This window comes from Rhinolophus sinicus, chromosome 9 (assembly GCF_057876585.1).
Source record: "Rhinolophus sinicus isolate RSI-liver-muscle chromosome 9, RSI-T2T, whole genome shotgun sequence".
Taxonomy (NCBI): domain Eukaryota; kingdom Metazoa; phylum Chordata; class Mammalia; order Chiroptera; family Rhinolophidae; genus Rhinolophus; species Rhinolophus sinicus.
The window spans coordinates 26,378,900-26,405,821 of NC_142509.1; the positions used below are offsets into that span (position 1 = coordinate 26,378,900).

General features: G+C 43.3%; 1 protein-coding gene across 2 annotated transcripts in view; it reads right to left on the reverse strand.

The window, feature by feature from the left end:
- Nucleotides 1-870: 870 nt before the first annotated feature.
- Nucleotides 871-26,922, reverse strand: part of CORO1C (coronin 1C) — a 72,522-nt gene continuing 46,470 nt past the window's right edge. For both annotated transcript variants that reach the window (XM_074321109.2, XM_074321108.2), the window contains 9 exons: nt 25,081-25,203; nt 14,584-14,713; nt 11,691-11,872; nt 10,397-10,516; nt 9,432-9,536; nt 6,828-6,973; nt 4,787-4,844; nt 4,437-4,682; nt 871-3,280 (listed from right to left, as the gene is read on the reverse strand). In XM_074321109.2, the coding sequence (XP_074177210.1) occupies nt 3,161-3,280; nt 4,437-4,682; nt 4,787-4,844; nt 6,828-6,973; nt 9,432-9,536; nt 10,397-10,516; nt 11,691-11,872; nt 14,584-14,713; nt 25,081-25,203 (1,230 nt within the window). In that variant the 3' untranslated portion in view covers nt 871-3,160. The remainder of the gene's footprint in view (nt 3,281-4,436; nt 4,683-4,786; nt 4,845-6,827; nt 6,974-9,431; nt 9,537-10,396; nt 10,517-11,690; nt 11,873-14,583; nt 14,714-25,080; nt 25,204-26,922) is intronic.

Sequence of the window (26,922 nt, forward strand, 5' to 3'; positions counted from 1 at the left end):
GCCCCTTGACAGGGCCTGGCTGGCCGTCTGGGGCCAACATGGTGACCTTTAGGTCTCCTGGCCAAGATGCAAGGCGCCAAGTTGTAAACACCCCACACCACGCGTCTCCCCCCTGACCCTGGGCACCGTGGGGCTGCAGACACCATCTGCCAGCTTCTCCTTCCTGCAACCACGAGCTGACCATGGACCTGGCCACCATTCTCAGACTCCAGCAACTTTAGGAGAAGATACTGGAGGAAGAGTAGCTTTGTGCCAAGTAGTCATATTTACATTTAGAAACATTCAGAAAAAACAGTGGGAAAGTCTTTGCTACAATGACTAAAATGTCATGAGACAGTATTTTAGTGGAAAAAGAGAAACCCCAAAATGGCTTCTGTTGGACCCTGCAAACCTTCTGTTGGAATAAAAGTCACAGTCAAACCTAGAGAATTTTATTTCTGTGGAAGAAACAACTGCTGTCAAAGGCCCTGTCAGGCAATCTGCTCATCAGTGAGGACTCCTTGAGTGGCTGGACACAGGTATTTCTCTCATCTACACTACCATGAAATTCTCATCTCTTTCACGATAAGAAAAAGGATTCCCTGAGGTTGGGAAATCTGCCCAGGTCCCACCCCTGGCCAAGGATATTGGCAGGATTCAAATATCCAAGCCTGCCAGGATCTGGCCTGTAAGCACTCTACTCTAGAAACCTCACTATATGTCCCATCTCCCCCTTTGCTGGTGCTGGTAGCTCACCCACACTTCCCTCATACTTACCCTCAGAGAAGGAAAAAGCTACCTGGTTCGTTCCACTGAGTCAGAGAAGCTGTAACAGACAGAGGTGTGGGCTGCCTCAAGGGCTGCTGAGGCGTGAAATAAACACGGACACCATTTTGTAATCAATGATTTTTTATCTTTGAAAATGGAAGCAAGTGTTTTGACAGAATACTATGGCCGCTCTATAAGAGCCGATCTAGGAATAATTCACTGGTTCTCCTCTGGGATAGCACGGCTTTAAAAAAAAAAAAGACAAAACAGGAAAAATATTCCACAATGCTTTCGGTGCCGACTCTGAGCCTGGCTGGGCATCTGTTCATTAAATAAGTCATAAGCTACACACAGGTCAGGATGGCTTCTCCTTGCCCTCTCTCTTCTCTTTGAACCACATTCCCTATGGCGTTTCACCACCATCAACAATTTTGTTACTTAATTTGATATCAGAACCTTAAAACATTTCTGAATCTTAAAAATGAAGGTCCTCAGCAGATTACGTTGATAAAGAAACCTGTACAGGTTTGAATACAAGTCACTGTAATTACCGTTTTCTTTACGTCTCATTATCCACTCCAATATTAAAAATACACACATACACACACACACAAAACCACACCGAACATTCAGATGCCCTGAAATCATGAAGACAGTGACCCCAATATCAGTTAAGAACAGGGTACCTTTTTGTATGTGGACATCACCCCAGCTCAGCTGTGCATTCCAACCCACTGTCCACACTCGGCCTCCGTCCTGGTGCCCTGTACTTGGACCCTTCCAGCCAGTCCTGTCCCCACACTAGCACGAGCATGTGCAAACGAGCTCCCGTCGTGATCCCAATGGCACTGTACGTTTCATGCTCCATCACAAACTAAGGCCTTCCCAAACAGAGGCTCCGTCCGTCTTGTTTCTCAAACATGCACTAGGAGAGAATGGAAGTGGAGAGAGTTCTAGCTAACCGTGGAATGGAACAGGTGAGCAGAGCTCAGGCTCTGGCCCCTGAGTCTGGGGCGTCTCTGTGCTTTGACACAGCCTCAGTGAAAGCTGGAGGGCAGAGCAGGTTAGTTGGGGTGGAGGCTGCAAAAGGACGTGTTTGCACACATTAAAGCTACAGCAGAGGTTTGTGCTCCTGGTCTTGCTTCGTTCTAGACCCTTTTCCTCCAGCCTCACCTCAGCTAAGTGCGGTTCGGGCTGAAAGGCTGGAAGGAGAGGAATGGCTGGGGGAGCCCTGAGACAGGTGGCTGCGTATGTGAGGAAGAGGAAGGGGCAGGAGAGCTGGTGGTGCAGGGAGAGCCACTTCTTCCTCCAGCACAGCACGGGGACAGCACGGGACATGCAGGAAAGCAGAGGATCACATGGGGCCAGCAATCCCCTGGAGGTTCCCTAGTTTTTCGTCCCCCACTACACTCAAGAGCTAGGCAAGCTGCTGAAATGGGCAAGAAGGAACATGCCACGGTATGTGTGTCTTCTTGTCCTGGCCCCCTTGTCAAGTATTGACCGAAACCTGAAACATGATGTTTAAAGTGATGAATGCAACAGCGTCTACTTGTGTAACAAAACTGCAGAAACACATGCTAGTTTAGGGTAGATTATAATCATCTGAAGCACAGGATAACCAAGAAGCAAAACTCCATTCTGGTACAACCACCTAATTTCTAGAAAAAAGAAAGGAAATAAAGGAAATGATATGATATGAGCTTTTCTGATCAGAAGACTCAATGAAATGAGAGGGGTGGTAATACGAATCCACGTGATTTTTCAAGTCTTTCTTGCAGACGGACATGACGATGACCAGGTTTGTGCTGCAAACGAGGCAGCACAATGGCTACTGCTCTGACTGTTCTCAGATGAATGTTTATACAAAATAATATCTTATCTTCATTTAGTTTATAAACATACACAGTGCTGTCCCTTTCAAATTAAGGGGGAAAAAAACCACACACGAATACTGCAAAGTAGCAAAATACAAAGAAAAAAAAGCTACTTTTGGTTTGGCAACATTAAAAAAAAAGAAATATAAAAAGCAATGTGGCATTGGTCCCTATTTGTTTTAAAAAAAAAAGTACTTGGGCACGACACTGAATCAGAATTGGTTGGTTTTCTAAAATTCAGAATATCTGGGATTTTAAAAGTAGCACTTACGTCTTTTAAAAGTTCAACAAGTCACGTATAACACTTAAAACATCAAAAAAGCTTTCTGATAAAAAGCTCAGCTTTTGAATCACATTTTGTTTCTGCAAATTTGGGAGACGAATTGAGTTCTTACTGGAATGTGGCCTATCGCTGGTTGACAAATCTGAAATGAAATGTCTCCAAATGGCAGTGCCTCCCTCTTGCCCTCCCTGGGACCACACCAACAACCAGCTACCGGCCGAGTCCTTGCTCCCATTTTGGGGGTGGGGGTGGGCCTTCAGGCGGCGATCTTCGCCATCTGCTGTTCTAACTTGGAAATACGCTCATCTTGATTGCAGATTGTGTCTTTTATAGATTTGATCTCTTTTAAAATCTCATCCAACTTGGCTTCATTTTGCTAAAGAAACAAAAAAGGAGGGAGGGGAAGAGCGTGACTACAAAGCAGCAAACAAAGGTCAACACAGTTAAGAATTTATAGGGCGTAAAGGGGAATTTTCCATTTGGGAAGTGGCAAGCCAGAGGCTCCAGGTTGGGCCTTAGGAGAAAGTAGTTAATGCTGGTCCGTCCATCTGACGCCCCCAGCAAAACAACTGTATCACAGTACTGCTTGGTACTGTGCACTGGCCTGGACAGACCCTCAGGACACAATGAAACTGCACGACAAGACTGACTCCTTCTAGGCCACCCTATAGCCAACCACCCAATCACACAAGTCCACAGGAGTGACTTCTACATACCAGGGCAAGGGGAGGCCTCCCAGGGGCCCTCCTGGGAGCCAAATCCCTTGCCCTGCTTGCCACCTCTTCTAAACAGGCCAGAGCTCTCCCCCGTGGAGCTGACTCCTTTGGAAACCTCAATCAGTCACCCAAGTCCCTGGTGCCACACTCACGTGGCTTCCTCAGTCATGGCCAAAATGCCAGCTCCTCCAGGCACTCTGCCCCTTTGGTCTGCTTACCTTCCCACTGACAATTCGCTGTCCTCCCCTCTGGCTCCCCGGAACTCTGTTCCACAGCGCCAGCTGCCCCTCTCCTCTCCTCCCTGGCTTGAACCTGCTCTCCCAGCAGCAGCACTCTCCGGTGGCCTAACAGCTCCAGCGTCAGCCTTCAGCGTCGCTGGTCCACTTACATGATTCCTGCCACGATGTGCAACATCACCTGCGCTGCTAAGTCCCACTCACGGCGACATCGAAACCCACTGACCACTGCATCCTTCCCAGGACCTTCTCTTCCTGGCACCTGTGACCCCACGCCCTGTTTCATTCTGCCCAAGTCAGAGATGGGTACACACAGTTAAGAAAAACCCACAGGGCTCCTGTTTACTTGGAGACAGCAGTACCATAGTCTAGCCCCGTCATTACAAAAGAGAGCGAAAGGAGCCACACGTGGCCACAAAGGCAAGTGACTGAGGAGCTTCTTACAAACAGTACCTATTATTATTTACGGAAAGCCCCGTCTGTCCACAGTTGGGACAGCACTTGCAGTGCCCAGGATGGGAAAGAGCTTTTAAGAGAACCCGCCAGCCAGGCGCACCCCTCAATCTTCTGCAGTCCTTACCACACTGGTCGTGTCTGCGGTTTTCTTGGGGATGTTGATCAGGTCGCACTTCTTGTTTGCAGTGGGCTTGCTATCCAGAATATTCTTCTTGACTACCTTGAGATCCCTGTTTTTGCCTGGAATGTAGCCGTGCTTCAAGGAGATGAGAATTGGATCTGCATTTTTCCCCTCAAACCACTCTTCTGCCTCCAGTGCCGCTTCGGGCCCCGCTGTGTCGGGATACAGGTCATCTTGGAAAAGGTCCGACTACAAGAGGCATTTTGGGGAAACCCTTAGGTGAGAAAGAAGAAAGTTCTGGGATTTTAAAAATTTTTTTAAAAAGTGGATTGCCTAGAGAACTGGGTGCTTACCTTCCTGGGAACAGTCATGATAATAGGCTCACACTTTCTCTCATGAAGTTTGAAGAATCTTCAAAGGGGAAATAAAGGTAAAGTTGCATTAAGTGAAACAGGAGGCCACGTAACAAACAGGCTTGCTGATAACCATTTTTCTACAACGCTGTATAGGATATGAACTGCTCTGCCGATCACCCCAGCTGCCTGCCCTGGGGAGTAAGGAGGGCTAGCAGTCCCAGTTTACAGATGAGGAAACGGACGCCAAGAGTAGCTACACTAGCAAATGAAGGACTGGAGACAAGAACCAGGAGTGCAGGTCTGTGCATTGTGGTGCCAGTCAAATTCCAATTATCTGGGGGCAGATCAAATGTGGTGGCAATGATACCACCACCGAAAATTATTCATTTGTGAAAAGTTACCAGGTCAACAACAAACAGGAGAAAACAAACACCGACGTATCAAATCTATGATTTGGATGACAGGTGTTCCGACAATCTGAGGTGGTCAAACATATATAAGGCACAATGTTTAAAAAGCTAAAGAAAACAGTCCTAGGAATTAAAACTTTGGCAGCTAAGCAAACCACATCATACGTAACAATCAAAAAGTTGACATTATCCCAAAGAACAGGAACATAAAGCAATGAAACCTCTACAGTCAGCGCAGTGGAGGAAAAGACAACCCGGGTTTGACTTCCAGCTCAACTGCCACCTGAGCGTGTGACCACCTCACCGAGCCTCAAGTTCCTTGTGCACAAAGTGGGGGTACAAACGGCCCCGACTCACAGGGATGGCAGTTGAGGTAAAAGAGGAAATCCACACAGCTTGTTCTTCAGTGTGCCTGCCCTATGATGAAAGCCCACGAAACAAGTGGGAGGGGTCCTGAACAACTGTGCTTATGGTCTTTTAGACTTTTAGGTGACAGTAAAATAAACGTGTTCCCCAGTATTGGCTGTAATCTTACATTCAGATTCAATGTATTTTGAACTCCATTTTGATTGGTTTGGTTTAAACCACAATTTTGAATGATCTGGGATGGCTTCCCTTCATGACTTAAGCTCCAGAGAGTTGAATGTATTTTTTAAAAACCCCACAGTGATTCATATAAAAAAGGTCTTAAAATTTGTCTTATTTTGCTGTTTAAAGCTACGTGACTTAATGGTGTGACCAGAAGAGCACACTCAGACCCGTGTCCATGGAAACGCGGTGAGTATCACACAGTGTGCGCCATCACTCCTGACTACGCGATGCCACTCATTCCGTCGTTTAAAACGGCCAGTGGTCAGTGAGTCTCACTGAGTATTTCTGTTGACTAGGACGAGAAAAGAACCGGCCCCTCAGGAGGCCCACCAGTATTACGGAATAGAAATTTTTTTAAAATCCAGGGCAGTACAAAGAGGCAGGAATTGTACAACGTAGTGAACTTCCCAAATCAAGCGAACCCAACACCCCACTGAACACCTCTGGCTTCTCTACTTTAGAATCTGTGGGGTCTGCAGTTCGGCTTGGAACCCAGTTTGTCCCCCTGCAGGGCAGGAAAACCATCCCTTATTTCCCTCCCAGGGACAGGTTCTCCCCTGCTTTCCCTCCCAGGGACAGGCTCTCCCCTGCTTTCCCTCCCAGGGACAGGCTCTCCCCTGCTTTCCCTCCCAGGGACAGGCTCTCCCCTGCTTTCCCTCCCAGGGACAGGCTCTCCCCTGCTTTCCCTCCCAGGGACAGGCTCTCCCCTGCTTGCCACACAGGCCACAGCCTCAGCCTGAAGACAAGAGATGAAGAGTTTGCTCTTCAAGTAAGTATGCAACACACCTTGGCTAAGCCACATACCTGCTGTACTTCAAGTTATAGCATCTGAAGAATGGAGAGGGGCATGGTGGTATTAAATGATTTTGAAAGGTTCCTCCCTGCACAAAAACTCCGTGTCTCTAAGCACGGGCAGGAAATGAGACTAGGTCTATACCACACAGGGCAGAAAGGCCTGGGCGTCACGGAATTGTGTTGCTCTTGCACAACATGGACGGTATAGACAACCTGAATACTTTACGATGCTGATTCTTTACCTGGCAATCTCACATTTGTTAACATCAAGTCCCCTTTTGGGCATGTAACCCATCCCTCTCTGAGGCTCCTTGCTGCTGAATGTGTTGAGGTAGTGGACATACGGGGATTCATCTGTGATCTCAAAATAGCGGATGCTGCTGTCACCCTACAAGAAATCGGAGACAAGTTGTGTTTAATGTTAACTGAAACATTTGATTTTTTTTTTTTTTTTAAAGATTTTATTGGGGAAGGGGAACAGGACTTTTTTCCGAGTCAAGTTGTTGTCCTTTCAGTCTTAGTTGTGGAAGGCGCAGCTCAGCTCCAGGTCCAGTTGCTGTTTTCTAGTTGCATGGGGCGCAGCCCACCATCCCTAGTGGGAGTCGAACCGGCAACCTTGTGGTTGAGAGGATGCGCTCCAACCAACTGAGCCGTCCGGGAGCTCAGCGGCAGCTCAGCTCAAGGTGCCGTGTTCAATCTTAGTTGCAGGGGGCGGAGCTCACCATCCCTTGTGGGATTCAAGGAACCAAACTGGCAACCTTGTGGTTGAGAGCCCACTGGCCCATGTAGGAATCGAACCAGCAGCCTTCGGAGTTAGGAGCATGGAGCTCTAACCGCCTGAGCCACCGGGCCAGCTCCCTGAGACATCTGATTTAAGTGGGTGTCTCTCTCCCCTATAAACCCAGCATTAATTAGGACTCCGCGATGCTGGCTGACCTTTCTCATCCTCTTGAGAGGCTTGCCTAAAGCATATGACGGTTTCTCCTCCTGGCAGAGCAAGCCTTCACTTACCAAACACTAACATGCCCTTTAAACAGTCATCTCTGCCTCCTACTGAAGGCACAAATGTTATTCCACAGAGCCCGACACCAAGTCAGAGTCAAGGCAAAGATGTCAATACCTCTGCCAAAAAACTGCATTGCAATTCAACTTCAACAAACAAACAAAACAAAACAAAGGACTAGAAGAACCACTGCTGAGTTATTTGTTCACTGGCACAGAGCAGTACGTTCAGAAATCTGAGGGCACTACCATAAGACAATCAGATAATAATAAAAAGCAAGATTTTTCTAATCAAGAAACATTAGTGTTAGTATCCTTTAACGTCACAAGGTTTGCGTCTCATTGCAATGCATAAAATTCTATAATAATTTTGCTTAGAATGGTCAGATTTTCTTGGAGATCTGAAACATATACTAGCTTAAGTATAAATAATTGTCACACAGTTTTATCAACCTGAACAATGAAGGCAATCCTACCAGGTGGAAAGGATGGACGGATGGATGGATGGAGATAGATGGATAGATTGGTGTGTATCTATATCTACATCTACATCTACATCTACATCTACATCTACATCTACATCTACATCTACATCTACCTGCCTGCCTGCCTGCCTACCTACCTAAAGTCATAAATAGCTGGGCAGTATCACACTCTAACAATCCTTTCAGTTCTTGTGATTTCCATTTGTTTCAATGATGTAAATAAATACTTAAAGGAACGGAAAAGAAACTAAACACTTACTATTTGTTCTCTGCCCACAAAAAATAATTTTCCAACTAGTGTTGGTAACGTCTGCGTAACAGCTCTTTTTGTTTGTTTTGATGCAATCTATGGCAGCTGTTAATATCTAAAGTAAACTGACTTTCAAGGAAATAGACAAGATCTCAGTTTCTAAGTAACCGACCTATAAAAATGTAAAGCAGCTTTGCAGCATGATCAATCAACTATGAAAAGAAACAAAACATCCCTGGCTGCACTCAGCAAGGAGCATCCTCACAGGCTGGAGGGACTACAGCACTCCCTGTCTATTCATTCATTTATTTCAACTACAAGAATTTCCACGGAAAAGGGAACCTACAAAAAAATAATACTGAGGTGACCACCTCAGTAATATGAAATAATAATAAAGCCACAACAGTTTACTTAGGCAGAGATCATTAGGCAGAGCAAGGTTTTCTGATTTCAGTGTGGGTATTCCTGTAACAACTGTTACCTCCCGAAACTTTAGTTGGGAGCCACAGGTGTTCAAGCCCAGGGCTCTACCACTGAATTCCAGAAACAAGAACCCTCTAGAGAGTCTCTGGGGTGCTCAAAAGCTCCTATCCACAAAGCACCATTCTCTTTGAGTCCATGGCATGTGGTAACAAGTGCCTAAACGCCAACCCAGAGCTATCCAGTACATTTCAGCATTAGATGTGGCAAACTGGGTTACTCATCCCTGACACCAATTCACAGAAATCTACAATCACCAACCACACAGCACCACGAGGTGGTATGTACTCTTTCTCACTAGAGTGCCCAAGCGAAGATTTCCCTGTCAGCTTTGCCGCAATACCCTAGTCCAATCCCTTTTTCAGTCAAAAGTGCTAAACACAGTATGTTATTACCACACAACTGGCAAGTTACAAACAGTCCAGCCTCACCTAAAATCATACCCAAATCACCTGTCCTTATTTTCACTCAAGACACACACACACACACACACACACACTCGCACACACCAGGCAAATTAATTAGAATGACACAACACACTGCCCATCTCCATCTACTAAATCTCTGAAGGATAAACTTTTCTTCTGACAGGATTAGATTTAATACCAAACATGAAAATGACTATTTACCTTTCCACATAAGTAAATGATACTGGTGTCGGGATCATAGAAAGGCAGCAACACCCCATTGCTGGTGTCCATTTCATGAAGAGCAATTGGTTCCTGCATATTTTTCTGAGGAAAAAAAATACATACATATGTTTTAACACACACACACAGACACAAATTTTTAAAGAAATTTTTGTAACCTTATTATGTATGCATTCTTGTAGCCCTCATGCTAGCCACGTCCCGAGAATTAAAGTTCGAACAATGTACGTATAATAGTCACACATGTGAATACCAACAGGGATGATAAATGGGGTCCCATCCACTAAAATCGTGTCAATCTGACGACATCATTAATGCAGACATCGGTGTGCTCCTATGACAAAGACGAGAATGCCCTTCTCCTTTGTGACTTTTTTCTCTTTTAGAAAAGTACTTTTCTGATTATAAAGTTCATTATACTTGTTCTTTAAAAAGTTAAAAGACACAAGGAAGAACATAAAAATCGCCCCATATGCCATAATCCCAGAGTCCAGTGGGTGGCAGAAACTCTGACCAGTCTGGTCTATTTCCAAACAACACAGGTTCACACAGATTGGGATCATATCATACGGGTAGTTTAGAATTTTTTTCCCACTTAAGCTATCATGAATATTTTCCCAGCATGACTATTTTGATTTAGACATTTGATCATATTCTTTATAAAATATAACTAAATTTAGAACTTATTTCTCAAATCTGAAATGCTGGATTCCTTCTGCATTCTTTTTTAAAAACATAGTCAACTCAGACTCCTTGGGAGCACAAAAAATGCATTTTTGAAACGCATTTGGCGATAAGTCTCCCGCGAGGATGAGAACTTGAAGACGTGGGAGCTCGGAAAACTACAGTAAGAAGCCCATCATCTGCGTACCAACCCACAGACCTGCTCAGAAAAGACAGAAAGCGCAAGTGGAAGCCAGTGGACAGGCTGGGCAGGGGCCTACCGGATTCCAGAGGGCCAGCTGCCGCTCGCTCATGCGGCTGAACCCAGTGGTGAAGACATTGCCATCCGCCAGGAAGATGGCTCGCATGGGTCGTGCGCCCTCGTGCGCTCTCTCCTTCTCCTGGGGAGAGCGAGCAAAGAGGCACGTCACACACATTCAAACGTCAAGAAGGAAGGTGGGGTGGGAGGGTGGGGGCCCATACACTGAACTCAACCACACCCTGCATGCCTTAATGGTGGGTTTGTGTGTGTGTGTGTGTGTGTAGTAATAAACACCTCCCCGCACCAGATGAGGAAACAAAAAGACACAAAGTGATTTGGTCAAGGTCCTTCAGCAAGTTAGCAAGTGTCAGGACTAGACTTCAAAGCCTCACTCTTCCCACCAAGCCCGGCTGCGAACTCAAATCCATGCACTGCAAAAATCAGACCCATGAGAGGACTCTGGAAATGTTTGTTTCACAGGAAGACAATACCGTTGAGCCTGGACATACCCTGCAGTTCCCACCAACTTCACAGGGCCAAGAACCTAGTCTATTAGCCCCTTCCTCAGCCTCATTTGTTCAGTGAGTGCGCCAGCACTGACCCTTAGAAGGTTCTAGTGGAGAAAGGACTTTGCACAAGGCCAAGCGAGTCCCCAGGGTGCAATGAGCACCAGCTACGACTGCCGTCCGACTCACTCTTGAGAAGCAATACTGCCAAAGAACGAGCACGTCTCAGAGAAGGGCGACTTAAGACCTCAGAGTGGAGCTGACGTAAGGTGCTCCTGGATTCAACACCTGCGGTTTCAACCCTGACTCAAGTCGCAAATGTCCATCTTTTGTCGTGATATTTGATTTTGTTGAGGCCGAGTTTGGGTGGCAGACTGACAACACTGAGCTGATGCGAGAACCTGCTGTATCTCTGGGAGGTACTTTAACAGGCATTTTGGCAACAGGGTGGGAATCAATGAATCAACATTCCGTACAAAGCCAGGAATGCCACGAACTGATGGGTTAGCTGCTCTGGACTTGTCGACTTTTAAGGACTTTAGTGAACTGATAAAAACTTTGTTTCTTCGTGATAAATGGTCACCAAGTGAGAGATGAGACTTGGGTAGAAGCTGGAAATGTACAACTCTGAAGAGAAACGTGACTGGGAAACAGAAGCCTGTACAAGCCTTTTCTGAGTCACAGATGTTTGCACACAGCCGAGGTCCCCTGGCCAGTAGCACAGCCTCTGCAGCCTGCCTTGAAAAGCAGAAAGTTCACTCGCTGAAGTGCTACAAATACTGGGGTTTTTGTCTGAAGAATACTTACAGCAACAATCTCTTGTTTCCTAGGATCAATTACTCTCACTTTCTTGTCCTTGGAAGCCGTGCAGATCAGACTGCCATTCCGGTTCCAGCTGACATTGTAAATCATGTCGCAATGCATGTCGTCCAAGTTTATCAGGGCTTCCCCGGTCCCCACATTCCAGATGATGATGGCATTATCACAGCCTGAGAGCAAGCACAACCACGCCCCCCACTCATTAGAAACGCCTTTACCATCCGTTTGGGAAGACTACAAACACAGGATATATATACATGCATTGACAGGAAGGTGCTACCACTTACTGGGAGTTAAAAACTGAAGCAACAAAGAAAAAAAATTGTATATAAGAAATCAGTATTAAAGGAAATATATAGTTTGTTAAGTTTGGGTTCATATGAAACAACAGAAACAACAACGAACCAAAACAAAGAACTACAAGAAAAAGAATCGTTGTGTTTTTTTAAGAGACAACTGGGCTCATGGACCCCAAGCAATTGTCAGTTTCTTTTTCTAGTAACACAAACATCAGAACGAATACAGCTTGCTTCTTTTCCAGAGGCACTAAAGATAAAGAGCTTAAAGGACTGTTGAGGACACTCAACAAAAACAGTGGATGACAGGTTCTTCAAATCAATGATGCTGTACAACATGGTCTTGTATTAAAGCAGGCAAATTATAGGAAGTGGAAGGGAAATGCAAGAACTGGTCTAACCATGCAGATCTTTATCTTTAAAAGGGGAGAAAAAAATAGGTCAAGACTGACCTGATTTGAGAAGCCCAAATTGTAATCAAGTAGGCATGTGGACTCAGAAACTCATCTCCAAAGAGGCCCCATGTCGACTCAGAGACAACCCCTCAATCCATCAACTCTATCCTTCCTTCAGGGGGTCTGCCCCAAGTCCCTGAGGCCCTTGTAAAAAGAGGCATCATTTGTTGCTTCCAGGACATTAGTTCAAGGATGAAGCACAATAAGGGAGGGACCTCCTGAAGGCGAATTCTTGCCAATAAACCAATTTTGCAAGCACTTTAGAAAAATTATACACTAATATCCAGGACACCTAAGTTACCTAAGAGTGAGAAGTAGGAAATGGGTGAAAAAAACTGCACAACAGTATGAAAGGTTGGAGTGGAACTCTGGGAGAGCGACGTGACCCTTCCTCTGCCCTGTTCATCACAGGCACACAGGTAACTTCAGCTACCGTGGATGGATCATGTAGTCTTAAAATATGCAGAACGCTGCGTCAGCCATTCTCCTTTGCGTGTAATGGGGAGCAAGGCATCAGTCCGTTGATGATATCCTATGTTTGACCTCGATGAGAAGGGGACAAGGAAATTTTCCATGATGGAATTCCAGCTTTGGAATTGTTTTCTCTCCTTATCAGACTGAGGTCCTTTGTAGAACATTGGAAGGGTTCCCAAGTATAGTCAATTGTGATTTAAAAAAAAGGAATCCTTAGAATGGCTAATTCAGGAGTGCCTGTTTCCTAACTTAAATTCTGAGACCTTTTCTTTTTGGTTTTGTTCTTTTTTTTTTTTTTTTTTTTTTTACTATTGTTGACTATCAGAGAGAGAGAGAGAGAGAGAGAGAGAGAGCGCCTGCCTACGTAATGCCTTTTTTGAAAAGCAGCCCTTGGTTTCAGTAGGTACCTGGCATTAAACTTTTTATTTAACTCACTGTATCATAAATATCCTTTATTCTCAGTTAAAAACTAAGCTGCTGCCCTTCTTTTTACCAGTGAAGGGAAAGATCTTTAAAATTCTACCACTAACATCAGTATTCCTTTTCTTATAAACCAATTTTATTAGGGTGTAATTTACACACAACACAATGCACCCATTTGAAGTATACATTTATTAAGTTTTGACAAGTGTGTATATTTATATAGCCACCACCATAATCATGACAGAGAACATTTCCATCATCCCCACAAAGCTCCCTCATGCCTTTTGTATTGCTTCTATAAAAGAAAATAAAAATCTCAAATTTTAGACAAGAAACAGATTTTTGCAAGATAAAATTCGGAAACTACTCAAGTGGGAAACCAATAAGAACACTACGACTTAGTCACAAAGGTTCACTGCAGTGCTGTTTAATCAGAAATAACCTCAATGTCCACAAATAAGGGGCTGATTTTTTTAAAAACTGAGGTATCCAAATAATGGACTATTAACGGAGCCATTAGAAATATCATAGGAAGAACATTTAATGGCACATGTAAAAGTGCCACTAAGTGCAGAAAGCAGGTCATATGCGAAGTGTCTGAACCCGTCTTCATGTGTAAAACCATTTATGTATGTGCACAAAAATATTTTCTGAAAAGAAAACACCAAAATGGTAATGATGTTCCCTCCGGGTGGTAGGATTACAAGTGAGTTGTATTTTCTTCCTTTTGTTTATATATATTCTATATAACATACATGTACTACTTGTATCGAAGAGAAAAACACAAGTAGTTTTTAAAAGGAAGAAGGATATTTGCTTAACAGGATTACCCCAAAGTTGGCAGCAACTCCAGAGCTGGAACCCAGGGATCCTGGCTCCCACCCACCTGTTTCCCTTCTACTATATCAGGAATAACTAAAACTGTGGTCCAAGGAGGGTCCTAGTAGGAACCATGAATCTGCTGAAATTGCAGGCAAATAAGTATGTATCTGTTCATTCTTCTAAGCAGGAGTCTATAGCTTCCATCAGCCGGTCAAAGTTGTCTACACACACATGCACACACGCACGTGAGCATATGGGTTGGGATGCATTGCATCTCAGCACCATAGATTCCTAATGATCTGCTTTCAAACTGTATAGCACACAATCAAACGCATTTGCTGCTCCCCTCCGCAAACAAAGGATGCATGAGGTGATGGCACGGGGAAAGGAGAGGAACTTCTTAGCTCCTACCTGCGCTAAGAAGCACGTTGCGGGCTGTTGGGTGCCAGGCCACGATGCCAACTCTCTTTGAGTGACCTTCTAAAATCACCACAGGTTCAGTCAGGGAAAGGGTGAGTCCATTTTCTGGGATCTGCCATACCTGTTAGGAAAGGAAGAAAGATGACCCATATGAAAGCGATCACCTTTCATTACTACATGTACTGTGACCACCCAGTTTGAAGACTTGCTCTGCATAAGCAGAACACATGGTGGTCTTTGGATGAAATGCAGAACACGGCGAAATGACTATATATAGTCGTTCTTAAATATAACAGGATATTCAAGATTGGACTATCCATTAGGCCTACAAAATGTTACCTCTCCACTTTTATTTATTAGTTAAGATTTTTTTCAAATTCCCTTCAGTTCAAAACGCTCCTGTTAAAAGCATGCAAAAAAAAGCTGAAAGAAAAACACAAAATGATGGAAGCAACCATGAAAACCAGTAGTGGGGTGAGATTCCCTAGCTAAGTCCATGGTTCCTGAGGGGAGAGCAAACTCCACCCACCAAGGGCTCTTGGGGGATTTTGCAGTTTTTAAGATACCATATTTTCTATAATTTTACATTTGGAAAATAAAAATATACCTAATAGTTTTGCAATATGTACCATAGAAGACAAATTTTACAACAAAAGAAGTAGATAAAGTGGACCCCGTAAAAATTTAAAACTTTTGTGTTTCAAAGGACACTAACAAGAAAGGGAAAGACAATCCACAGAACGGGACAAAAGAGTCTGCAAGTCATATCTGATAAGGGACATTTATCTAGAATATATAAAGAACGCTTACAACTCAACAACAGGAAAACAACCTGATTTTTAAAACTGGCAAGGAACCTAAAGAGATATTTCTTCAAGGAAGATATCCAAATGTCAAAAGAGCACGTGAAAAGATGCTCAACATTACTAGTCATTAGGGAAATGCGGAACAAAACCACGATAAAACATCACACCCAATAAGAGGATGGAATCAAAAAGATTAACAAGTAAGTACTGGTGAGGATGTGGAAAAATCAGAGCCCTCTTACACCGCTGAGCGGAATGTAAAATTGTACAGCCACTTTGGAAAACAGTCTGGAAGGTCCTCACACGATTAAGCATAGTGATCACGTGACCCAGCAATACCACTCCTAGATACCTACCCGAGAGAAATGAAAATATGTGTCCACACAAAAACTTGGGACACAAATGTTCCTAGCAGCATTATCCATAACAGCCAAAGACGGAAACACCAAATGTCCAGCAACTGATAAATGGATACACAAAATGTGATATATCTGTACAATGGAACACTATCTGTCCATAAAAAGGAATGAGGTCCTGATACATGCTACAACATGGACAAAGCCTGAAAGTATTATGCTACATAAAAGAAGCCAGTCACAAAAGACCGGCTATGGTAGGACTACGTGGATATGAAATGTCTAGAATAGGAAAAAGGAGAGCGACAGAAAGTAGACGAGTGGTTACTTAGTGGTGGGGGTCTAGGGGACTAGTGAGAGCTGGAGAACACAGGAAAATAATGTAAAGGACAAGAAACTTTAACAATGGAAGACCTGGTTTTAAAAGACTAAGAAACACCCTCTAAAAAAAAGGAGACTGAGTCATGGCCAAGCTGAATAGCACCAAGAAGCCTGTAGAAAACCAGATATTAAGTACTATTTAAGTTTGTGAAAAGGTTTAATTATCTTCTTGTATATGAAGATATATAATTTACCACCAAAAAACTTTTAAGGAACTAGTTCATGAAAAATTAGAACTTGCCAGTGAAAAACCATGCTCAACAGTGCAACAAGTGAGAAACAGAATTTTCCTTTGTTGAGGATTTTTAAGGAGACAAACAACTGTCTGTTTTCAATTGCTTAGTGGAAGAGATCTGAATTAGATGAGTGTTTAAGGTTCAGCTCAGTTCTGTTGTCCTGCAAATAATCAGAACAAAAAGTCTGTCATCCTGAAGCTGGAAAAAGTGATGAGTTAAGTGACCATTCATTTTTATAGCTAAATGCTGCCCCACCTAAATATAACCCCTTATGCAAATCATGGCAAAATAAATGTGGCTTTTAAAGGCCCAAGTTTAGGGTGTCACCTAATTTCCCCTGAACCCTCACCACTCAGCAAATTTTAAACAAGGCAGATGTAAACAAGCATAGAAGGCAAACAGAAAACCTGCCTCGCCTCTCTCTAACCCTCAGCCAGACCTCAGCCTCTCCCCTGGGAGAATGAGGGCTTCTGCTCCCTGCCCCCGGCTGCCCAGCACTATATACTCGTATGCTTTTATCCTGATGTGCACTATTTTTTACTCAGGGATTATGATTAGTAAAACAGCTCCAAATTGAACTTAACTATCTGACTATTAAGGAAGGCTGAAATTTTGAACAAAAAGAACAGAAAATGACGACTGATTCGATCAAAGCATGAAGTCGGCAGAGAAACAATCATGAAATGAGACTTTAGTGACTCAACAGGAAATGCATTTTACCAGATGAATTCTGACCCACGCTTAGTGGTAATACTGCCTGCCACCTCCAGATGGCACTATAATCATGGGCTGCTGGGGTTTCGTGCAAGAATCGAAAAACCTCTGTGATTTGACCACGATTGAATAAACGGTGCGTTTTCTAAGTCCCTAATGAGGTATGGAGGGAGAACAGGTTTTGGGCATAATAGCATTTCCAGGCTTCACTATTAGGGCGGATGCAGACCTCACAATGGGACTTCGACTGTCCCTTTCTCGAGTTTCCTCATCCATCTCGGATTGCCAGGAAATTTTAATGATGGAGCAAAACATTCATAATTTTTAAAATAAGGACACCCTGTTCCTTCTTTATGTCACTTTCAGCAGATTCAATGGCTCCTTCAACTAGGTTTGCTCATTTAATACAGGCACCTAACCCGTTTTAGTACCTTGGTGACCCATTCATGCGACACGTTTCTTGAGTAGCTACTATAAGGCAGGTCCGTTACCAGGCAAGAGGGGAAAGGGTGACGGAACACAGGCCATGCGCTCGAGGAGTTTACTGCCTGACAGGAAGCAGAGACTTCTATGAGCCTGAAAACCCAAGCAAGCAAAGACAAGGGGTGTGATATAGAGGTTTGGAGCACGGTCTCTGGAGCCAAAGAGACCCTGGTTCAACTCCTGCCCAGGCCACTTACTGTGACAGTCCTGGGAGAACAACTCAACACCTCTGTGCACAGAGGCCAACACCAGTACTAGACTTCCTAGGGCTGCTGTCGAGATGAGATGAGTCAGTAAGGCCCTTAGAATGGTGCTGGCGTACAATCGGTGCCCCCCAACTGTAGAGACAGTATAGTGCAGTGGTTAAGAACATGGGCTCCCGAACTAGGACAGACTATTCAATTCCTGCCTCCATGTATCAGCTGTATGAGCCTGGGGACGTTCACCTACCCTGTCTGGGCCTTAAGTTTCCTCAACTAGAAAACGGGAAGAATAATGAACCTGCCCTCACTGGGTGGTTTTGAGGACCAATGGGTAATATGAGTCTAAAGCGCTTAGAATAACGCCTGGCATAAGGCAGGCTCTGGATAAACGTTAGCTATTGTTCTTACTTGTATTAAATACAAGGACGCCACACTGTGTATATAACCAAGGCTATGCTGGTACAAGCCGAGTGCTAAATGAAAATACAAATGTCACAAGGTTACCATCTTGCTGTCCAAGTTTTGTATGTCCAGGAAGGATCCCTAGGGTGACAACCTCTAAGGATGAACAGGAGTAAGGTGACAGGGGGAAGAAGGAAAGAAGGAAGGGGGTGAGGAAGGAAGGAAATCAAGTATCAAGTTTCAAAATAAAAAACAGATGCAGATAGCAATTTTCTAAAAAGTGGATGCCCCCTAGAGGTTGGCTGAGAGGTTGACAGGGGAAAGGACAGTAAAAGGGAACACAGACACCAGGCCTTACAGTGGGAGGAGAAAGGGACTGGGCAAGTCTGTGCAATTAAATGAAAAGATAATGGAACTCTTGCCCCTGCTGGCAAATAGAGGTGGTGCTGTTCTCCATTGCGGACTGTGGCAAAGAGCCAGCAGAGCTGTCAGTCCTTCCCCACGAAGCACACACACCCCTCGGGGGTGCTCACTGGCCCCAATGACAGCCCTGTCATTATGTGCCTCTCTGCCCATTTTAGGGCTGTCTGCTGCTTCCGGGCAATGGCCTTCCAGTTTAAACGGAAGAGGTCTTGCCTCCTGCAGCACCAGGACGGCAAAGAGCAGAAGCGCCACTCGATACATGCTTAGTATTCTTGTGTGTAACCTGGGGCGCAGCCTGGTGTGGCAGCAAGGACGCTGGCCTGGTTGTCAGAAGACAGGGACTCCCCATGTGAGCTGGGACGCTAACTGGCCAAGTTAGCATTCAGAAGGGCGTTCATTTCTGGGAGCCTCAATTTCCTCATTTGATACTGGAGAAAGCATCAGCTCTGCTTGCTCAGGGGTTACTGGAAAGGTCAAATGAGCTAAAACATTTTGCCCACCCAAGCACCACCCTAATGTGAAATACTGAAAATAGGGTGACCTTTGACAAAATGTCACTCTCGGGGCCTGTGTTTCCTAAGGTGCAAAATGGGACAGACTCCTTCCTGTGCTGCCACAACGATTCGATGTAATCATGCACGTAAAGGCTTAAAATCAGCACTTGGCCAAAAAACAGTGCCTGCTGTATGCTCATGATTATTTTTCTTGCTGTTACTATGTGACCACTATGAGCCCCTGTATTTTGAAGTCTGAACATCGCAATTTCTTAGGATGAGTCTTGTCTTCAAATGAATTCAGCACAGTACTGAAATATCTCTTTTACGGCCAAGATGTCACGTGAGTGACGGCTCTGGTTCACACCCAGGCTGATTAGCACAAGTGAGAATAACTGATCTCTAGGCAGGTCCGGGAGACTTTCTCTGCTCCGTGGCTACCGGCTAGTATTCTAATACCAGTCAGCTTTGTCAAAACCATATATACAGCGCGTAGAGAGGCAAACAGGCATCAAACATCCTCCGCTGTGCCCAGAGTGGGCGTCTCGGCCTGGCACGGACGACAAGCTATCCCCCTTCCACTTGATTTCGTTTTTGTTTTTTAAATAATACTGTGTGTTCCTGAAACTTTCTCTTTGGACAATATATTACTATGGCAATGTTTTTGTTTTGTTTTGAAAGAAAAGGGGAAAAATATAATCAGTCCCAAGGGCTTCCAGATGAAAAGTGAATCAATCCGTGAAAACCCACTGTGGTGTTGGAAAAAAACAACTTTAAGCCCACGTGCAGGAACTGCTGTATCACTGGCATCCTTTTCACATGTGCAATTCTGAACACGGAAAAAGGACAGCTCAAGAGAACATTTCCAACAAGCAAAAAGGAAAATTAAGAAACGTGGGTTTCTCTCAAGTAGTAATTTTAAAGTGCACTTTGGTTGATGATTTTACTTCTCAAACACAGTGCCAATTTAGAGTGTACACAAAGTGTTTCCAGACACTGCTTCCCTATTTTAATCACCCGTCATGAACTTGCTACTGGGCTAGGCACTAGCATTACAGCCACAAAAAGGACTCTTCCCCCCAAAAGCCACATTTTTTTTCAGATGCTAAGGAAACCAATTCCAAAGGGGAAATGAAGGAAAGAGATGATCTTGAGAGACAGGAAGAGGCTTCCAGCTTCGGTAGCAGCTGCAGAGCAGCACAATCCCCTGCCGAAGCTGTGGCTCCGACTCCCAAGGGCAAGGATACAGAAAGTCAGGATGTTCCTAAATGAACCAGGACGCGGAGAACAGTATTAGTTTGGGGGAAAATCGAGAATTGAGAGCTGGGTTCTGATTTGCCAAGGCTGTAATACCCGCTGGCAAATGGCCCAATCTGCACAAAATGGAAATTACGTGAAGCCCTGCTGAAGGGCTGAGAGATGCAGGAACCCTGAGGTACGCGCTGGTGTCACCAACTACACCACCACTGCCATTCTGACGTACTTCGGTATTAGGCGAAAACTGTATTAGGAAAATGTACAACAGAGGCAAAAATGTGTCAAATAGGCTTCTTTTTGCTGATTTCCACAGGAGTGTAAGACTGATTTGGGAGAAGGGAAAAGTGTCCGTTTCAACTTAATTCCTTGGAACTGTTCAGAACATCTAGATGGAGACATGTAAGACTCCTGCTCTGCCTGAAAGATCCACCCTCGCCCAGACTCTGCAAGAAACAGGTATGCAAACCCACTCTCTTGAATCAGTGCTTGGTCACGACGACCTGCATACGTAGAAGGGACAGTGTTGAATTCACATTGTTCACAAAACTTAACTTGGCTGCTCTCTGTATTAGTTAAGCACTATTATTTCCTTGGAGCTGAAATTTTCCCAAGTGAAATACTAGTAGCCACAACCTCTAAAGTTCTCTATGAGAAGGTATTATTGGAGGAAAAAAATGTAACTCACAGTACAAAAAATCTGGAAAACTTAGGAGCAGAGTAGAGTTCCTAGGAGGAGGCTTTATATAATTGCTATTTGCTGGTATAAAACATCACTTCAAATAGTGGTACATTAAAAGCAGTACCTTAAATGTACATTAAACCGTACCAACATAATTTACTTTCAGGCTGCTTAAAGAAGCCATCTCTGAAACATGGAGGAATGCACCCTAAGGCTGGCGTTCTTTCTCCTAATACTACAAAGTGACATCACTGTCATGAAATCAATGCTTGCAAAATTAACAAATCAATACTTAACTGCTTAGGACTCAATGGAATTATACCACAAATACAAAAGGCAGTTTTTAAAATTAGTTCCTTTACAGTTCATTTGATACACTGGCTCTACTGTATTTTTTCTACTGAATATTTGCTAAAGATATTCTTACTGCTATGAATCCACTGCAGGTACACATCAAAACTCACGGCAAAAAACAACAACTCATTATCCATTTATACTTTCCTTGATTCTCTCAACTGACATTATTATTACTATTTTACATGTAAGGCAACCGAGGCCAAAAGCACGTATGTGACCTGCACGTGCCCAGAACTCCCAGACTCGTGTTTTTCTTGGTATCCTTTATCTACCAGAACGAGGCCTTGACATACTACCTCCTATTTGCAGCTCATGGGTTACTACCAACAGCCCAGGCTTGGGAAACTACAGAGAACTTTTCTGTTTAAAACGGTGGTGTCTGAAACCATTCAATCTATTGTGCCGTGTTCTTTTATCTTCAGAAGAGCAAAGTGGAAAATTAGATATTAAGAAGCAGGTGGGGTCGGAGAAAATCAAGTATTTCTTTAAAATTTCATTTCACCTGCTAAGTTATAAAAGCTTCTTGTAATTACCCTAATAATAATAACAAATGATTTGGGGGACGTTAAATGATTAAAATATCAGTGCCATACTTAAGGGCTAAAAAATAACTAGGGGGAGGATGTAGTTACTTGCAGAACCAAAGATAAGGCTGTTAAATGAGGCTATATGATCTTGAAAATACAGAGTACATCATTTTTAAATGGAGGAAAAATAGAGATAGCATGGACTGAAAGTTAATTTTCTAAAAACTGTTTTCAGTAATCATAATTTGTGGTGATACTAGCAGTATTTTTACTCTGAGATTACTCTATGTATACTGTGAAAAAGCAAATGAGATCAAAGTATTCTAATTCATCCTCTGACTCCTTGAGAACTAGGATTCTTAGTATGGCAGAAAAGAGATAGAGATGTAATATTAAAGAGGTTCGGTAAACTCTATAGTCCTAAATTTGAATGGGAAATATTAAGATGAAGTCATCTTTAAATACATATGTATATTCTAGCCCCATTTATTGAAAAGCATTTTTAAATTCTAAAAAAAAATTTTCAATTACAGTTGACATGCAATATTGTATTAGTTTCAGGAGTACAGCATAGTGGTTAGACATTTATATAACGTAGGAGGTGATCCATCCAATAAGTCTAGTACCCACCTGACACCATACGTAGTTATTACAATATCAAAGTCTTAAAAACAATGATTGCCATGGTAACAACAAGCATCTCTAGCACCCGGATTGTGATCTAGAAATTCCACTTTCCATTCAAAGAAATCAGAGCTTCTAAGGAAAATGGCCGATTTGAGGTGTGGGGCCGGAGATGTCCAGGATGAGCCTGGACCTCACTAAACCAGGTAGCAAATAAGCTACTAAAAAGTAGGGTTACGTCAAAAGGACTCAGAAACCTTGAGAGGTTCCCATGAACAAAGACTGGGTGACTTGTGCTCTGAGATAAGAACTGTAATAGATTGAAACCTGTGAAATATGTCTAAATCCATGAGTTCAAAATTAAATGAAAGGGGGAAAGAAAAAAAAACTAATCGGTCACCTTCTGAGGAAGACAGAGAACCAATGTATTATCCTGAAAACAGGGTAAATAAAAGGAAAGAATCAAGCATTTATCCTGCTTTCCTAATGAATTACATTACTGGGTAACTAAATAGTAGGTAAGAGGGAGTTTCCCCTTAAAAATTTCACCAACTGAAAATTGAAAACAAAGTAACTGAATTGAATATCACCACTTTGTGACAACCTCCTCTCCACCCAAATGAAGTGCTGGATCTAGGTGTGGAGCGTCAATAGCTGCACAAATCAAAAACTGGGCACTTGACATCTTGTGCCTCCTGGTGGAGGAACACAGCACTAGCTGTCAAGTCTTCCCAAAGGGATCGAACCTGAATCTGACCACACCTCAGGATCCAGCTGCCAATTTGCAGGAAATTCAGAGGACAGAAGACATGTTGAGCTGCACCAAGAGGGCACCAGCAGCAAAATCTAGACTGTTGAAAGATAGAGGCCAAAGGACAGTCTTCTTTAACAGATAACACAGTTAAGGACAAGCAAAGGATGGAGAAGGATTAAGAAAGACTTAAAAGACATACTCAAGTTTTTAAAACTTGCTCGACTAAGCTACAGTGTCTAGAGATGCACACTTGAGTGATTAAAACCATAAAGAAAGGCAAGGAAGTGAGTATTAGGAAAATCAGGACAGTGGTTATTTTGAGGGAAGTCGGGGATGGTGATTGGGGAGGGAGCACGGAAGAGTCTGAAAGGCTGAGAAAGTTCTCTCTTGACGACCTGGGTGATGGTTACAGGGTGTTCACTTTGTAATAAATCATCAGCTAATTCACTTAACTTTGTTTAGTGTGTTTTATAATACAGAAGCTTTTTTAAAGGGGCAATATGACCGATAAATACTGGAGAGAAAGATGGATCAAACCTACTTCTTCAAGACAGGTTAAGACTCAGTTTTGGCCTCAGGTCAAAACACTGTTCCTTTCCCTCAGCAAAATGTGTCTGCAGCCATCAAAATAATCAATTTGCAAGGCACATTAAACGGAACAATTCCTTTTAACAGCAGCATATTTCTTTAATATGCTTTGGCTGCCAAAATGACGAGATCACAGGAGGAGTTAGCCTCAGCCAAAAGTCCATGAGAAAAGATGAGTAAATATTTAAATGACACAGTTCAGGAATTAATTTATGTTTATGTAAAATAGTTTTAATTAATAAAGGCTTCCAAACAATGTGTGTAAGTCTGGTTCAGTCCACAGAAAATGAAGAGGGAACTAAAAGGAGTGTGGTTCTCCAAGCTCTCCACCTGACGTGTGTAATACTACTCTCACTTACTTTAGCATTTATTTCAGTACTCCCCATGTGTGCTTACGACTAACCTTTTCAATATATTTTGGGCTAGGACTTAAAAATGATTCAAACCAATAATTACATTGTCAGGCGAAGAAGAACATAAGCAAGAATAGCAAGCTTTACATTAAAAAGTACCCCAAAGCCTGGCTTCACACATAACCTACTTTTGGAATCCAAATGAGAAAAATATAAAGAACTTACTTTAAAATCTTCCAAAATGTTTGTAGAGCTGCATAAAAAGGACTTTCTTAACCGGGGTCAACTAGACAGAACACACCTTCTCACATTATCTTGTAAAGAATCACTTGCAAAAACTCCTTACTATCTTTCAATATCTGTTACACACCCCATTTTATCTGTATAACCTTTGGTATCTTATTTAACTGTAGTATACAATTCATGCTGGTAGTGTTTTCTCTCCTTTTTTGGGGGGTGGGGAGAATCACATGGTCCAATGGTATTCACAGAATTACTGGAAAGTCATTTCAGTTTCTCTAAATCTTCCCTTAGAGCTGATGTGTCAACAGGCAATAAACACATACAAACACACACTCATACCAGAGAAGAAAAAAGACAACATAGTCCAATCTTTTGATAGAAGGGCTTGTAAAAAGCTTATCTGCAGTTAAACTTTAATGTCACTAAATCCTGTATAATCCAATGGACAATCAAAACTGCTACGATTTTCGGGCCTCTATACACACACACACACACACACACGCACACACGCACACACGCACGCACACACACACACACACACACACGCTTTCTGAAGGCAGCAGGCGAGTCTCACGGGCCTGTGTGCGGGCCACAGCCTGGCAGCTTACCATAACCGTGCAGTCCTCTGAACCGCTGGCAATGACCTGATCGTTATGTGGGCACCAGTCTATGTCGAGCACCGGTCCTGTGTGGCCACACACTGTCGGGTAGGATTTGTCAATGCGACCCGTCTGAAAGAAGAGGGAAACAAACTTAGTATGTCACACCAATGCCACAGAGTTTGTGTGTTCTCTCAGACCCATTTCTCCTTGATCGCCTCCACCCAAAACTTGCCGCGGTTTACAAATGATAACACTCATATAAGCCAATGTCAACTAGTAAGAACCGTCAACTTTCATTTCTCGAAACAGTTGCTACTGACGACACTCCACCAAATTAAGAATCCAAATTTCTAAAACAACATTTTATTTAATCAACAGTATTAATAGATATAGCAAAAGAGAACACAAGAGTCTTCTACCAAAATACAATTCTATGATAGCCAAATTTAAATTATAGGTGTATTTATAAAAAATTACAGGTGTATTTATAAAAACCTTGCTATTATTCAAAATGTAAATTTTAATATAAGCTAATATCCTTGAATATACTAATTAACAGCTCTGGAAATGAATAGCATTATTGAGCAAGCAAAGTTAAGGTAATAAAAAGAAACACTTTAGCTATTGTTTAGGGGCTAAAGGACTACATTTTAATGTCTCAGTCTGTCCACTGTCTTCAAGCAATAGAAATGGCAGCCAGACAGTCTAATTAATACCAACTAGATCTCATCCATTATCCAGTTCCACACCTCCTTAAGAATACAATTTTTAATGTTGGTCCTAAGTAGCCATCACAATTTGCTTACGTTACACACTTGAATCTAACAAGCCAATCTGGCTTAGACCAATTTTGTGTTAACCAAGCAAATGCCGTTGTAACAACAGATGCACAAAAGCTACTTCCTTTTTTTTAAGCAGCATAATGTCAGTCCATGTTGAGGGGTCCACATGTTCCAACAGCAGATGAAGAAAAAGGCATCACCACCATGCAAAACGAAACCCACTTTTTTGTTGTGACTCTCCTGTGATGGCAAGTCATCACAACACTGGGGCAGGCTTCTTGGCAATTTTTCAGGATCAATAAATTCTGTTTCTCCAGTGTGCCTTGCAATTTGCTAAAGGGCAAAGACCACAGGCTCCAGAGTCAGACAGACAGGGTTCAAATGCAGGCCATATTCCCTAACCAGCATGTGACCTCAGGCAAGTCCTGTCATCTGAGCTTCAGCTTATCATCTGTAAAATGAGTAACAATAATAATTATCTCCCCGGATTACCGGAGGATTCAGGGAGAGGTTTTTAGGTAAATCATCACTTAGTATTACCACTGTCTGTACAAGGGATGTCGGTATTCTAATTTACCTAGGATATAGTAAGTACTCAATAAAAACTGTCATTTCTTATTAGTTCTCCTAGCGTAATATATTTACTCCACCAGTAGGAATGACAAATATGTGTTAGTGTGAAGTACTATGGGCTGAATTGTGTGAATTATTAGTGCTGAGTGGGGCCACACAGAAGTGCACATGGCAGCCCTGTCCTGGCTGAGCATGGAGGCCGGTGAGAGGAGAGAAGACATTTAAACCACCAATTCCAGTGCAGCACCAGACCTGCTCCCCCAGGACCGACGCAGGGCGCAGGAACACAGACGGGCATCCAACCAGGCTTGTCCGGGCCACGGCCTCTGGGAAGGTTCTCTTTGAGAAAGGTGAGTTCCGCGTTGAGGTGTGACGATACACCTGTCTACAGACCGAAGGCCTGAGTTTTTTGCACACGCTCCCCCTTTTCTCTTGCGGAACTAATGAAATCCAGTTTGGATCTCCTGAGTCGCATCACCAAAAAAGGAATTCA